Raw genomic sequence first — 12,687 nt, 5'->3', positions numbered from 1 at the left:
GTAGTCAACTTAACTAATTTAATTGCAATTGGCTTAAAAACATTGACAAAATGAAGTATTGACAAAAACAACACGATTACTTTTGTCGCATTCACAAAAAGAAGCTGGAAAGTTACTGGAAGATAGCTGAATTATGGGAGCAAAGTGTTTCAGACACAGATGTATTGTTTACGCATGTGTTTATCCATGTCTTTTTTTTACAAATCTGGATTGCTAATAGATGTAAAAAGCAAATGATGGCAGAAGACGACTCTTGTCTCATGTGCCATGGGAGCTGTAAAGAGCAGTCTCAAAATAAGGCAGCAAACCCCTGCAAGGTATCTTCTTCTAATATGTTGTTTTTTTGTTGTTACTAGCTTGTTCATTCCTCAAAGCAGAGTTTATAGTGCTGTTTACTGCATGAAGCATGAAAAGTTAGATTGAATAATTTCTTATTGGAAGTCATTCTCTTGATAGCTCAAGGAAGAAATCAAGTCTACCACCTGTGATACTGGGGAGCAGAGGAGGAGGCCATGAGGAGCATTAATTTACATTTCTGACTGAAATGATTTGCAAATGTATCAGCCTTGTTTATTGCAGTGAAATCTTGAGGTTCAGGTTATTTGCGAGACTCATCCTTTAGGTCATTGATTTGTTTGCATCAGCATTTATGACTGCTTGCAACTGGACTGCAGATCTTTAAATTCAATCTATTAGTTGCTTTGCTTTGTCTGTAGCATACCTTTTCGGGTAGTTAGGATGCATGTAGTCCTGAGATGTACATTCATACATTGGCATTACATTTTTAGCTACATTTGTGCTGACTTAAGCATATCATTGAAAGAAAATGAACATTTTAAAAAATTGGCTTTTGATTTCAAATTTAACCAAGTTAAGGACAATGCATTTGATGAATCAGTTCAAATTATCAAAAATGGGTGATCAATGCTATTAATGACAATTTATAACATTTATAATAATTGAGGCTTTTTATAGTTCATTCTCTACTGGATTAATTTCTTATTTAAACTTTGTATATGTAATGTATTTGTGTTGTCTTTTTTTACAATATTAAAACTAAAGCTGTGCTATTAAAAATTCTTGAACATAATTAATCAGATATCACTGGTCCCAGCAAGAAAATGTTCTGAACTGTTTTTACACAATTCCTGGATGGAGACAATCCTTTGGAGTTGATTTAGGCTAGGAATTTCCATTCGCCCCATTCGTCAATGAAATTGCTCAATCATTTACAATATTTCATTGACTTCTAACTATAATAAACCCAATCAACCACACCCAGATGTCAAAGAACTTAAAGGATAAAATAAGGCAGAAAAGGAGGGCTCATGTCAGACACCAGGAATTCAATATTGAAGAAAGCTAAGAGGAGAATAAAAGCATAATGGTGAATCCCAGAGGAAGCTAGGAAAGTAAAGGAAAGTAAAATCAAGGAGAACTCTCAGATATTTTACCAATGCATTGAGTAAGATGATAACTAAGGAGGAGTGGCCTCATAAAAGATCTAAAGTGTAACCTATATTTAAAGGCAGAACCTGTAGCTCTGAATGGCCAGTTTTCATCTGTATGCTGAAAAAGGGTGGTCAATGCATGTATAATAATTATTAAGGAGGAGTGGGAAATATTGAATATGATAAACAGGAGAAGAAAGGAAACAATGGGGAATTAACATACTTAAAAGTGGATAAGTCACCAGTGACAAATGAAATATACATCAGTCAATTGAAAGAAGCCAAGGAGGAAATACCAGATTCTCTGACCATCGCTTTCTAATCTTCATTAGGGTGGATGTGATGGAGGATTGCAGGTCTGCTAATATACCTTCTTAAAGTGGAATTAGGTTTTTTTTCATTCATTGATGGAACATGGGCATCACTGGCTGACTAGTATTTATTGCCTGTTCCTAGCTGTGTTTGAGAAGGTGGTCTTGGGCTGCCTTCTTAACTGCTACAGAATAACGTACATTATGTGAATAATACTTATTAATAAAGGCAGAAACCCTTTTCTCAATTAATTGTCTGAATATATGCCTGAAATCCCATAACTTAGAAAACATGGGATGAGGCTGAGTAGCTGAGTTTTTCAGTAGGTGCAGACACAGTAGGCAAAGTGGCCTCCCTCTGTGCCACATGCTGTTGGTACCTTTTCTAATTACTGTATGACTCTGAAATGAAGAATTGTGCAGTTATGGAGGACAATGGCAGAGGTGAGACACTGGCATAGTGGCAATATCATTTGCCTAGCCAACACAAAGGCCTAAGTTAATACTGTAAGGACACCAGTTCAAATCCCAACTGTGGTAGTTGGTGGAATTTAAAGTAAATCAATTAAGTCTGGAATCTAAAGCAAGCCTTAGTAATGGTAGGTGTGACAATTATTGTGGATTTTTGTAAAAACCCCTTTTGATTCAGTGGAATCTGGAATTAAGAATCTAATAATGACCATTGTTGATTGTCAGAAAAACCCATCTGGTTTACTCATGTCCTTTTAAGGAAGAAAACTGCCATCTTCACCTGGTCTGGCCTACATGTAACTCCAAACCCAGAGCAATTTGGTTGACTCTTAACTGCCCTCGAGGCAATTAGGGATGGCCAATAAATGTGGCCAAGCCAGCGACACCTTCAACCTATGAATGAATAAAGAAACTTAATATCTTTTATGGAGGGGAAATCTGTACCTGATCTATCTTACATATAACTCCAGAGCTACAGAAATGTGATTGACTCTTAACTAGTCTCTGATATGAACCAAGGGCAATTAGGGATGGGCAAGAAATGCTGCTATCCTTGCTAGAGATGCCCCCAACTCATGAAACAATAAAAAAAGGTTCAGCATGAACACAATCAGTCAAATGGCCTTCTTCTCTGCTGTAACAATTCCAAGATACTAAGTAAATATATTAATATATAAATACTATCCAGTATTATTAGGAGGGAAATGAACTTTATTATTGTAACTGATTGGAAGATACAATAGATTAATTACAATTGAATTTTTAATCAATTCAGATGCAGTAGTACACACCATTCCTTTTCTCAAATGTCATGCAAATCTGATATTTTTATTCTAATGATATTCATTGAGTTTTCTGCAGAAATGGAAAGAACAGAATTGTAAGTTCTCAAGTATATGAAATGTTCAAAATAGTAGTCAATTTAAAAATCATACAGTACTTCACTAAATATTACAATAAAAGTTTAAGAAACATAGTATCTGGGCTTATACAAATAATCAGAGGCTGAGTAGAAATCCTGAAAAGGTGGACATACTACTACTATGTGTCATTTGCGTCCCTCCACCACTGTTAACAAGTCCAAGCCAGATTTCATCCCCATTTGAAAGATTCAAGATCAGAGATGCAGAAGCCGAACCAATATTTCCATTAATCTGGACACTAGAAGTGTTAAGAATGTTGACACCATTCATAAAAAAGCCAATTGTCAGTTTCCATTCTGAAACTATTACATTGTATGTAAACAAGTAGATGCCACTAACCTCAGCAATAAATGTTCCTGAACTAGTGTTATACAGCTGCTGTTCATTAAAGAAAATGTTTTGAAATTTAACTGGCGTTCCAATCAATGAAAGTTCAATTTGACCCATTAACCCAACTGAAAAAGCCTGAACCGTAGCACATCCATTTTTCTCATCACTGGGACTCAGAAGTTTTGTCACTTCCTGTTGATCAGTTTCAATTATTCCTTCAGTACTTGAGCTGCCTTCTGACGCCTGTGATCCTTCTGGCTCGGAAAATGTAGAAGGTGCAATCTCTCTGCGAAATACCTTTCTTATTTCTTCCTGAGAATGGATTTCTTTAGAAGAATCAGGAAATTCAATATTACTTTCTTCTTCACGGTTCCTTTCGAAATGTTCTGCTTCTCCAGAAGATGAGTTTTGGCTGCTTCCAAAATCTCTGTCAGCTCCTTGATGTGACTTTACTCCTTTTGAGCCCAAAGGACAACACTTAGCAGGATTATTCTTTGGACCCGGAACCCCTAATGCATTGGAATTATTCAATGCATTATTTTCTTTGAATCCTGGTGCAGGTACTTCAAGGATGTTGTTTTCTTTGATGCCAGACAAACCTGGAAACAATATAAAGTGTTAAAATCTCATCTTTGGATTGAATCATCAGAATTTGTCCCTTCACCTCCCCAGATGACATTCAAAGAACCAGCCAGCTTTATCCTATTTATAGAATAGAATAGTGTAGGATCAGGGCATTCAGTTCAAACCAAGTCTCTGAAAAGCATCTCATCCAGGCCCAACCCCATACCCTATAACCCTGCATTTCTCATAGCTAACACACCTAACCTACACATCACTGAACACAATGGGCAATTTAGCATGGCCAATACACCTAACCTGCACACCTTTTGACTGTGGGAGGAAACCAGAGCACCTGGAGGAAACCCGCACAGACACAGGAAAAACATGCAAACTCCACACAGACAGTCATCCAAGGGTGGAATCAAACCTGGGTCCCTGGCACTTGAGGCAGCAATGCTAACCACTGAGCCACCACACTACTTCTATTATTCAGCTCTCTGTCGAAAGTCTTCTAGGCTTCAAGACAGCACTTCAAGTCCATATTCAGGTTTCTCATAAATTTGGACTGTGGGAGGAAACCGGAGCACCCGGAGGAAACCCACGCAGACACGGGGAGAACGTACAAACTCCACACAGTCAGTCGCCTGAGGCGGGAATTGAACCCGGCTCTCAGGCGCTGTGAGGCAGCAGTGCTAACCACTGTGCCACCGTGCCGCCCACGGTGGCATCTTAGCTATTACCCTAAAACAATATTCCCTGCTTGTGATCCCTCAACAAAAGTGAACAAGTAATATTAGTAGTAATAGTACTAATTCTGGTTAGACCCGTAAGCTGTTATGCACAACAGATCATTCAAAGTTACAGAAGTACTATTCAGTGATGAGTTATTCTGCCATGTTAATGTACTGGTACTGTAATAATTTCAATAATTGTTCAAGTTTTTTCACCCTATAATCTGTATGTCCTTGCTTACTGTGACCTGCTTGTACTGCTTGCAAAGTTTTTCACTGTACTTAGGTACACAGGACAATAAATCGAGTCAAATCAGTGTATCAGCAGTAGGATTTGGAGAAAATGTAGTAATACAGAGACTGCAAGGTTTGTGAGGGTTTGTAGCTCAGGTTGAGGTTTAGGGTGTAGGTTTGCTTGTTGAACTGTCGGTTTGATATCCAGATGTTTCATTACCTGGCTAGGTAACATCATCAGTGGCGACATCCAAGTGAAGCAAAGCTGTTGTCTCCTGCTTTCTATTTATACCTTTCTCTTGGATGGGGTTCCTGGGGTTTGTGGTGCTGTCATTTCCTGTTCGTTTTCTGAGGGGTTGATAGATGGTATCTAGATCTATGTGTTTGTTTATGCCATTGTGGTCGGATTGCCAGACCTCTAGGAATTCTGTTCCAGGATAGATGTGTTGTCCCACTCTCAAACCAACACTAACAAACTTAAAAGACCCAGTACAACCCATGGACAAAACCAACGTCATTTACAAAATTCCATGCAAGGACTGCCACAAACACTATGTAGCACAAACAGGAAGAAAGTTAGCCACCAGGATATACGAACACCAGCTAGCCACAAAAAGACACAACCCTCTCTCCCTCGTAGCTCTACACACAGATGAAAAAAACCACCATTTCGACTGGGACAACACATCTATCCTGGGACAGGCTAAGCAAAGACATGCCAGAGAATTCCTAGAGGCCTGGCACTCCAACCACAACGCCATAAACAAACACATAGATCTAGATACCATCTAACAACCCCTCAAAAAATGAACAGGAAATGACCTCACCACAAAGCCCAGGAACCCCATCCAGGACAAACATATAACTAGAAAGCAGGAGACAACAGCTTCGCTTCACTTGGAGGTTGCCACTGATGATGTTACCTAGCCAGGTAATGAAACGTCTGGATATCAAACCTACCACTCAGCGAGCAAACCTACACCCTAATACTGAAACTGTAACAATAAATTTCTACTAGTATGTTGGAATTTTCAATGACAAATGTAGCATAGTACAAAGAACTCGTTACTTTTTTATTGTCAATTCATGAAGATTTATAGTCTTACCATTAATTTTTGAATCCATATGAGCAGTTATTTCAGCTTCATTGTTTTCATTAGTTGGTAGGGGAGTAACTTCTGGAGATGATATGGCAATTAGAACATTTGTTTCATTCTCTTGAAATCCAGAATCAGTCGTTGTAACTAGATCAGAGAAAGTAGTCTCAGTTTCAGAGGAAGCCGTTGGGTCTGGAGACTCACTTTCATGAGATCCAAAATCACCTTGTTCCATAGGTAAAAAAATTCTACCAGAGTCACTGTCAGCAAGACTGGTTCCATTCTGAGCATATAATCTGGAAGCCAGCATCGGCAGTATTATCATAAATGTATGAAGCATTTCTACAAAGATTTAAAAAACACAATTTTTAAGTATTATTTAAATGTTATATGTTTGTGATTTTTTTTAAAAATACATATTGAGATCTAAGCAATGGTGGTGAATGAAATACAAAGTTTTAGCCACCCAGTCGGACAGCTAAGTTAGGAATAGTAATAGAAGGAAATATGATTTCACCATATTCTCTACAACATTACATCTCATACCATTGAAGGTTTCTTTATCAGTAAATTATTTTTCTTATAGCTTAATCAAGCTTGTTCCAATGGGCAATATTGTAATGGGTACCCAAACCCAGAAGTAATTTTACCATCATACTTACAGCTGACATGTGCATTTGTTCTATTATAAATTAAATTCACACCCTCCTGCATCTATTGCAACATCCAATCTTCGAATCTGTTACTGTTATTCTAAATACCACTCCACTTGAGCAGTCCTTAATACATCAAATATTTCAATTGGCTTACCAGTGATGAAAATTATTTCTCAAAATCAAGACAGCAAGTTTAAGATATATCAGCATTTTCCTCATGAAACATTTTGAAAATTTACTCTTTGGGGAGACAAATATTTATCAAAAAGAAAAATTGCCTCTATGAACTGTACATAATTCTTATGACATCATGGGGAGATTATATTCCACACAGGTTACACAAACATCATTTTTTGAGCTGAAATATCTGGGTTCAAGTCCCAGCTGCCCCCAAAGTGTGTCACAGCATGTCTAACAGGCTGATCAAAGTAACTATACAAATATTGTCCTTGCATGCCAAACCATCAGCATAGGTCATTTACCAAGTGGAGTGAACAGTTCTGGGACTTGCTTACATTTAAAATTCCATGAGCACTCTGCTGCTGAACACCTCACCTGGAAGTGATGTGTTCAGTCGAATGTCATAGCTTCTGAGTCTTTTTGGCATTTGGGAATGCTTGCAAACTTAAAATAAAAACCTTGATGTTACGTTAAGTTATTTACTTAAATTAACATTGTGAATTCTCTTTTCCATAATATCAGTGTAATGTAACAAAATTATTAATGGTAAAAACTGGAAAGGGACACAAAAACCACCAATTGTTAAAATTCTTTGGACCAAATGCCTTCACACAGTTTTTGGAAAATGTTCAACCAACAGGTGCAAATCCCAGGCACATTCTAGTTTACTGTTTCCATTAAAAATCAGTTGCACCATCAGTCTCATTGAGGGAGCACACAACTTCACTAAAAGTGAAGCTACTCAAATCCATTTTAGGACCTTGATCAATTTACTACATTTGATAGAAATCCAAATAAAACAACAGTTTTTACCCACAATGTTTAAAAAGCACATCTCTACATATTAAGCAAATCCACAGAAATGAACTTTAATACATTTTTAAAGCAATCAATGTAAAATTTCAAAACTTTCCACATGAACATGTCCTATTCACCTTTTGTTTATCTGAATAATGTGAGTTTACCTGCACAGAAAACAAATCAACCTTCACTACAATAGCTTCGATCAAAATTTATTTTGCCCTGGTCCGTGGCAAGTCTTAAATAGAATGTAAGTGCTTCATGAAAATGAGCATTTATTTCTCAATTGCATGTTAGATGCCTGTCATTTTCTTTTTAATAAATTGAGGAATTTGAATGAAATGTAGGGATGCGCTTCAGTGCTCAATTATAATTACCGTTATTTTCTGACTTAATAGTCACTCACCAAATAACTGACTGTGATTTGAACAAGGCCTACACGCTGCTGCGCTTTATATAAATTAATGACAGTTCTGAGCCAAGAAGTTTCAGAGCTGGGTAGTTATTCAGATAAACCAATAGAAATTTATTTTTTTTTACAAAAAATTCCAAATACCACTTCAATGGTTACTGACACAAAGCTTTTTTTTTTAAATTGCACTTTCACAATGAGAGTTCAGTCTTATTTAACTGGCACATGATACTTACTAAAATGTGAGAACATGCAGTTACTACATCGTTATCAATGGCTATGCTGCATTTTGCTGATCTAAATGTCACAAGTAAATTGAAAATCATCAAGTATGTTTGCGTTTCAATTAATTTTTGCTCCATCAATTTCCACAGGCATTTTTAATATGAAAAGGTTGCTTCAGTAGCACCAATGATATAATTAAACACTACTAAATAAAAAGAGACATGGGTTTCAAAGGCTCTATATTAACAGGACAACAACTACAGCCATTTCATTATTAAGTTCGAGCATTTCTGAGAAAATGGATCCAAATGCCGCTCAATTTCTCAGACTACAGTGATACAGTGCTAATGCTTATTCTAAGAAAAAAATCTGAAATTGAAGATTTCATTCAAAATCCAGCCCAGAGATTTGATGAAAATGATTTAACAAATAAAATGGAGAAATCCCAGCACTGATGACACTAAAATAGGTAGAAAAGTAAATTGCAATGAAGAAATAAGAAATTTACAAGCGAATATGAACAGGTTGCATGAATGAGCTGAAATGTGGATAACTCTAAGGTATCTATTTTTGTCAGAAAAACAATGGAGAGAAACTTCAAGATGTTTTAGTGCAGAGGGTTCTGGGTGTCCTTGTACATGAATCGTAGAAAGCTAGTATGCAGGTATAGGAAGCAATAAGGAGGGCAAATGGAACTTTGGCATTTATTGGTAAAGAAATGGAGTTTAAAAGTAGGGAAGCATTGTTGCAATTGTACAAGGTTTGGTAAGACAACATCTGAATAGTGCATAGAGTTTTGGTCCCCTTAGTTGATGACGAATTTAATTGCATCAGAGGCAATTCAAAGAAGACAGAGATGAGGAGGGATTACTTCACTTAAAGGAGCGTGAAATGGTGGAATTCTCTATTCCAGAGTGTGGTGGGCACTGGGACTCTGAGTACATTTAAATTGGTATAGATAGATTTTTAATTAGCAGTGGGTTAAATGGTTATGGAGATTAGGCAGGAAAATGGAGTTGAGGCGATGATGAGATCAGCCATGATCGTAGTAAATTGCAGAACAATACTTAGAGGCTGAATTGAAAACACCTCTTTCAAGTTCTTACATTGATGAAATCCACCAAAAAGTGTATTGTCTCGAGATTTCATACGCAAATCTTACACCCAAAGGAGCTGAAAGATGGTGTGGTCATGTTTGTGGATGAATTTTCTTAACCAATTTTTATAGAAAGTGAAAAACCTAGACTAAGACCTTTGTAGTTTCAGTATATATTCCTCATTTAGCTAACAACATGTCCCATTCAATTAGATTGCACACTGATCTGTCTGGTCTGATCTATACCTTAATTCCTAATTACATTTTAATGTGCATTTTTCTTTTCCATGTGACTAGCATCTTACATTTAAGCTTTTACCCTGGAGCAAATGTTAAGATAGATGGCCAAAGGTTTGACAAAGAGTTAGGATTGAAGAAGTGTCTCAAAGGAGGTGAGAGGAGAAGGCAGCAACGTTGAGGATGGAAATTTCAGAATGCCATGTCTAATTAGCTCAACATAGAACAGCCAATGGTGGAACAGTTAAAATAAGGAGGCTGGAATTGGAAGACTAAGAGTTCTTGGATGCTTATAGAGTTAAGAGCAGCAAAAGCACATAAAGGAACGAAGCCATGGAGACATTTTGAAAGAATTTTTATACTGAACCAAGGGAGGTTTTGTACTTCAACAAACACAGGGGTAATGGCTGAAAAGAGACTTGGTATGAAATCTTATGGGGGCCTGAATGATTTTGGTAATGGTGCAAAATGTGGCAGAATTATGTGAAAAGCCTAGTGAGGCCTATCTCAACATCCAAAGCAAATCACTGCATCCTTTAACTAAATTCAGGGCATTGAGGTAAGACTCTCACTGGACAGAAGTGAGTTGCCTATTATGGGGGATCATTGCACATTAACCACATTATTAGCTGCACATCTCATTTCATTGTTATGCAGCTTCCTTGTGTACCACCTGATGCAAGTAAACTAGATGCCCAGAGTTCTCAGCATGGAAGTCAGAGCAGCACATGGTAACTGCTGACTGCAAAGAGCTTCCATGTCGCACCCAACAGTATCCCAGAGCTCCATCCATGGACACCAGTAGCATACATCCCTCAATACAGATATTGACATCAGACAATTGTCAACCTTTCAGAATCCTTGTGGCACCTCTACAATCCAATTGCAAGAGCCCTCAGAATTAAAAGCCTGCATTGAATGGCAATAAGTATTGAATAGCTGCTTAAGAGACACATCACAGGGACGATGATAAAACTTACGGATTGGATCAGGCTAATCCTTAGGGCTGCTTATTTGCTGTCTTAGGGCTCACTCACATAGTATCTAATTACATACTCACAGAATCACTGCCTTACCTTGCTGTTCGTCAGTCCTCAGTCAAGGGAGGGCAGACATTTTGCTGATCATCCGAGTGAACTTCTCTGAATTGCCTCTGATGAAATGAGATCTTTCCATAAATAAGAGGGCCAAAGCTGCTCACAGTACTCCAGATGTGGTCTCACCAGCACCTTGTATAGTTGCATTAACATTTCTCTACTCTTCTACCCCAACCCCCTTCAAATAAGGGCCAACATTCCAATAGTCTTGCTGATTACCTGCTGCGCCCGTGTGCTGGCTTTCTGTGTTTCTTTCACATGTACTGACAAGTCCCTATGTGTTCCAGTTTTCTGCAGTTTTTCTCCATTTCAATAATAATCTGTTCTTTTGTTCTCCCTTCCAAAACAACTTCACATTTTCAATACGTCTGTGTGAACTGTTTTTTATCTCTCTCACAACCTGCCCTTCCACATATTTGTACAGATGGGCAGTGTTTCAGTGATGACATTAGGCAGTCTCAGTGAGCAAGACGATATATGGTCAGAAGCCGAAGTGATGGTCTATAGGCTATGAGAAAGATGAGCACAATTTGAGAGGGGTGAGCAAAAATTATTTAATGATATGGGCCAACTATGAGTGGGCTTGTAAACAAATACCAAGGGCCAGCGGTGATAATGGCCAACAATTGAAGAGCAAACTGAATCTGAAACTGAAAAAAAATCATATTTTAGAGTTACACTTCAGTATTTATTGAGTCTTACAAATACATATTTTTAAAAAGGTGTAGAGTGAGAGATCAGACAGAGCATGGTTTAAATTATTTTAATGTGCATTCTGGGTGGCTAGATACAGGAAAGCATGGACCAGGTGTCTTGGGTAGCAGAGGAAAGTATTTAAATGTTTTTAAAATTCATCTAATAGTAGCAAATAAGAAACTGAAATAGCATTAAATAGCAAACATTTCCATTAATATCAAAAGTGATAAGGTTTATCACTTGCTGCCAGATACATGCCTTGAGGATCAGGAATAAAGCTTACTCTAAAAAGTGTTCTCTGATTTTACTCCGAAAAGAGTTAGCTCTAATTGTAAGAACAGCCCCTCTTGAATTTGATTCCAATCAAGAAGAAATAGAGTTTGGGTATTTACCTTATCAATGGCTTTAATCTTAATCACTCAAACCTACTAAACTGAAAGGAATACAAATCGGATTGTGGAATTTGTCCTCATAATTTCAAACTTTAAACCCTGGTAATGGTACAGTATATGGTATCCATTCCATGCCTGAGATTTAGTGCCCAAACTGAGATTCAATTAAGACCCTGTAAAACTGAAAAAAAAACACTTCCTCACTGCATGGAAAGTGGAGTCGCAGATAGATAGGATAGTGAAAAAGACATTTGGTATGCTTTCCTTTATTGGTCAGAGTATTGAGTACAGGAGTTGGGAGATCATGTTGCTGTTGTACATGATGTTGATTAGGCCACTGTTGGAATATTGCGTGCAATTCTGGTCTCCTTCCTATCGGAATGATGTTGTGAAACTTGAAAGGGTTCAGAAACGATTTACAAGGATGCTGCCAGGGTTGGAGGATTTGAGCTATAGGAAGATCTTTTAGAGCTGTTGTGGTTCTGTTCGCCGAGTTGGAAGTTTTTGTTGCAAACGTTTCGTCCCCTGGCTAGGCGACATCATCAGTGCTTGGGAGCCTCCTGCGAAGCGCTTCTTTGATGTTTCCTCCGGTGTTTATAGTGGTCTGTCCCTGCCACTTCCGGTTGTCAGTTTCAGCTGTCCGCTGTAGTGGTTGGTATATTGGGTCCAGGTCGATGTGTTTGTTGATGGAGTTTGTGGATGAATGCCATGCCTCTAGGAATTCCCTGGCTGTTCTCTGTCTGGCTTGCCCTATGATAGTAGTGTTGTCCCAGGCGAATTCAT

At 37.8% G+C, this 12,687-nt stretch overlaps 1 protein-coding gene across 1 annotated transcript in view; it reads right to left on the bottom strand.

Annotated features, from left to right (window-relative positions):
• Positions 1-3,231: 3,231 nt before the first annotated feature.
• LOC122556368 (complement C1q and tumor necrosis factor-related protein 9-like) overlaps positions 3,232-12,687 on the bottom strand; it is a 19,864-nt gene continuing 10,408 nt past the window's right edge. Inside the window, exons 2-3 of the mRNA XM_043703000.1 lie at positions 6,122-6,454; positions 3,232-4,085 (exon numbers count right to left, since the gene is read on the bottom strand). Coding sequence (XP_043558935.1) covers positions 3,232-4,085; positions 6,122-6,452 — 1,185 coding nt within the window. The 5' untranslated portion in view covers positions 6,453-6,454. The remainder of the gene's footprint in view (positions 4,086-6,121; positions 6,455-12,687) is intronic.

This window comes from Chiloscyllium plagiosum, chromosome 13, assembly GCF_004010195.1.
Source record: "Chiloscyllium plagiosum isolate BGI_BamShark_2017 chromosome 13, ASM401019v2, whole genome shotgun sequence".
NCBI classification, from domain to species: domain Eukaryota; kingdom Metazoa; phylum Chordata; class Chondrichthyes; order Orectolobiformes; family Hemiscylliidae; genus Chiloscyllium; species Chiloscyllium plagiosum.
Note: the sequence above shows the minus strand (reverse complement) of the source record. Positions and strands in the feature narration are given on the sequence as shown.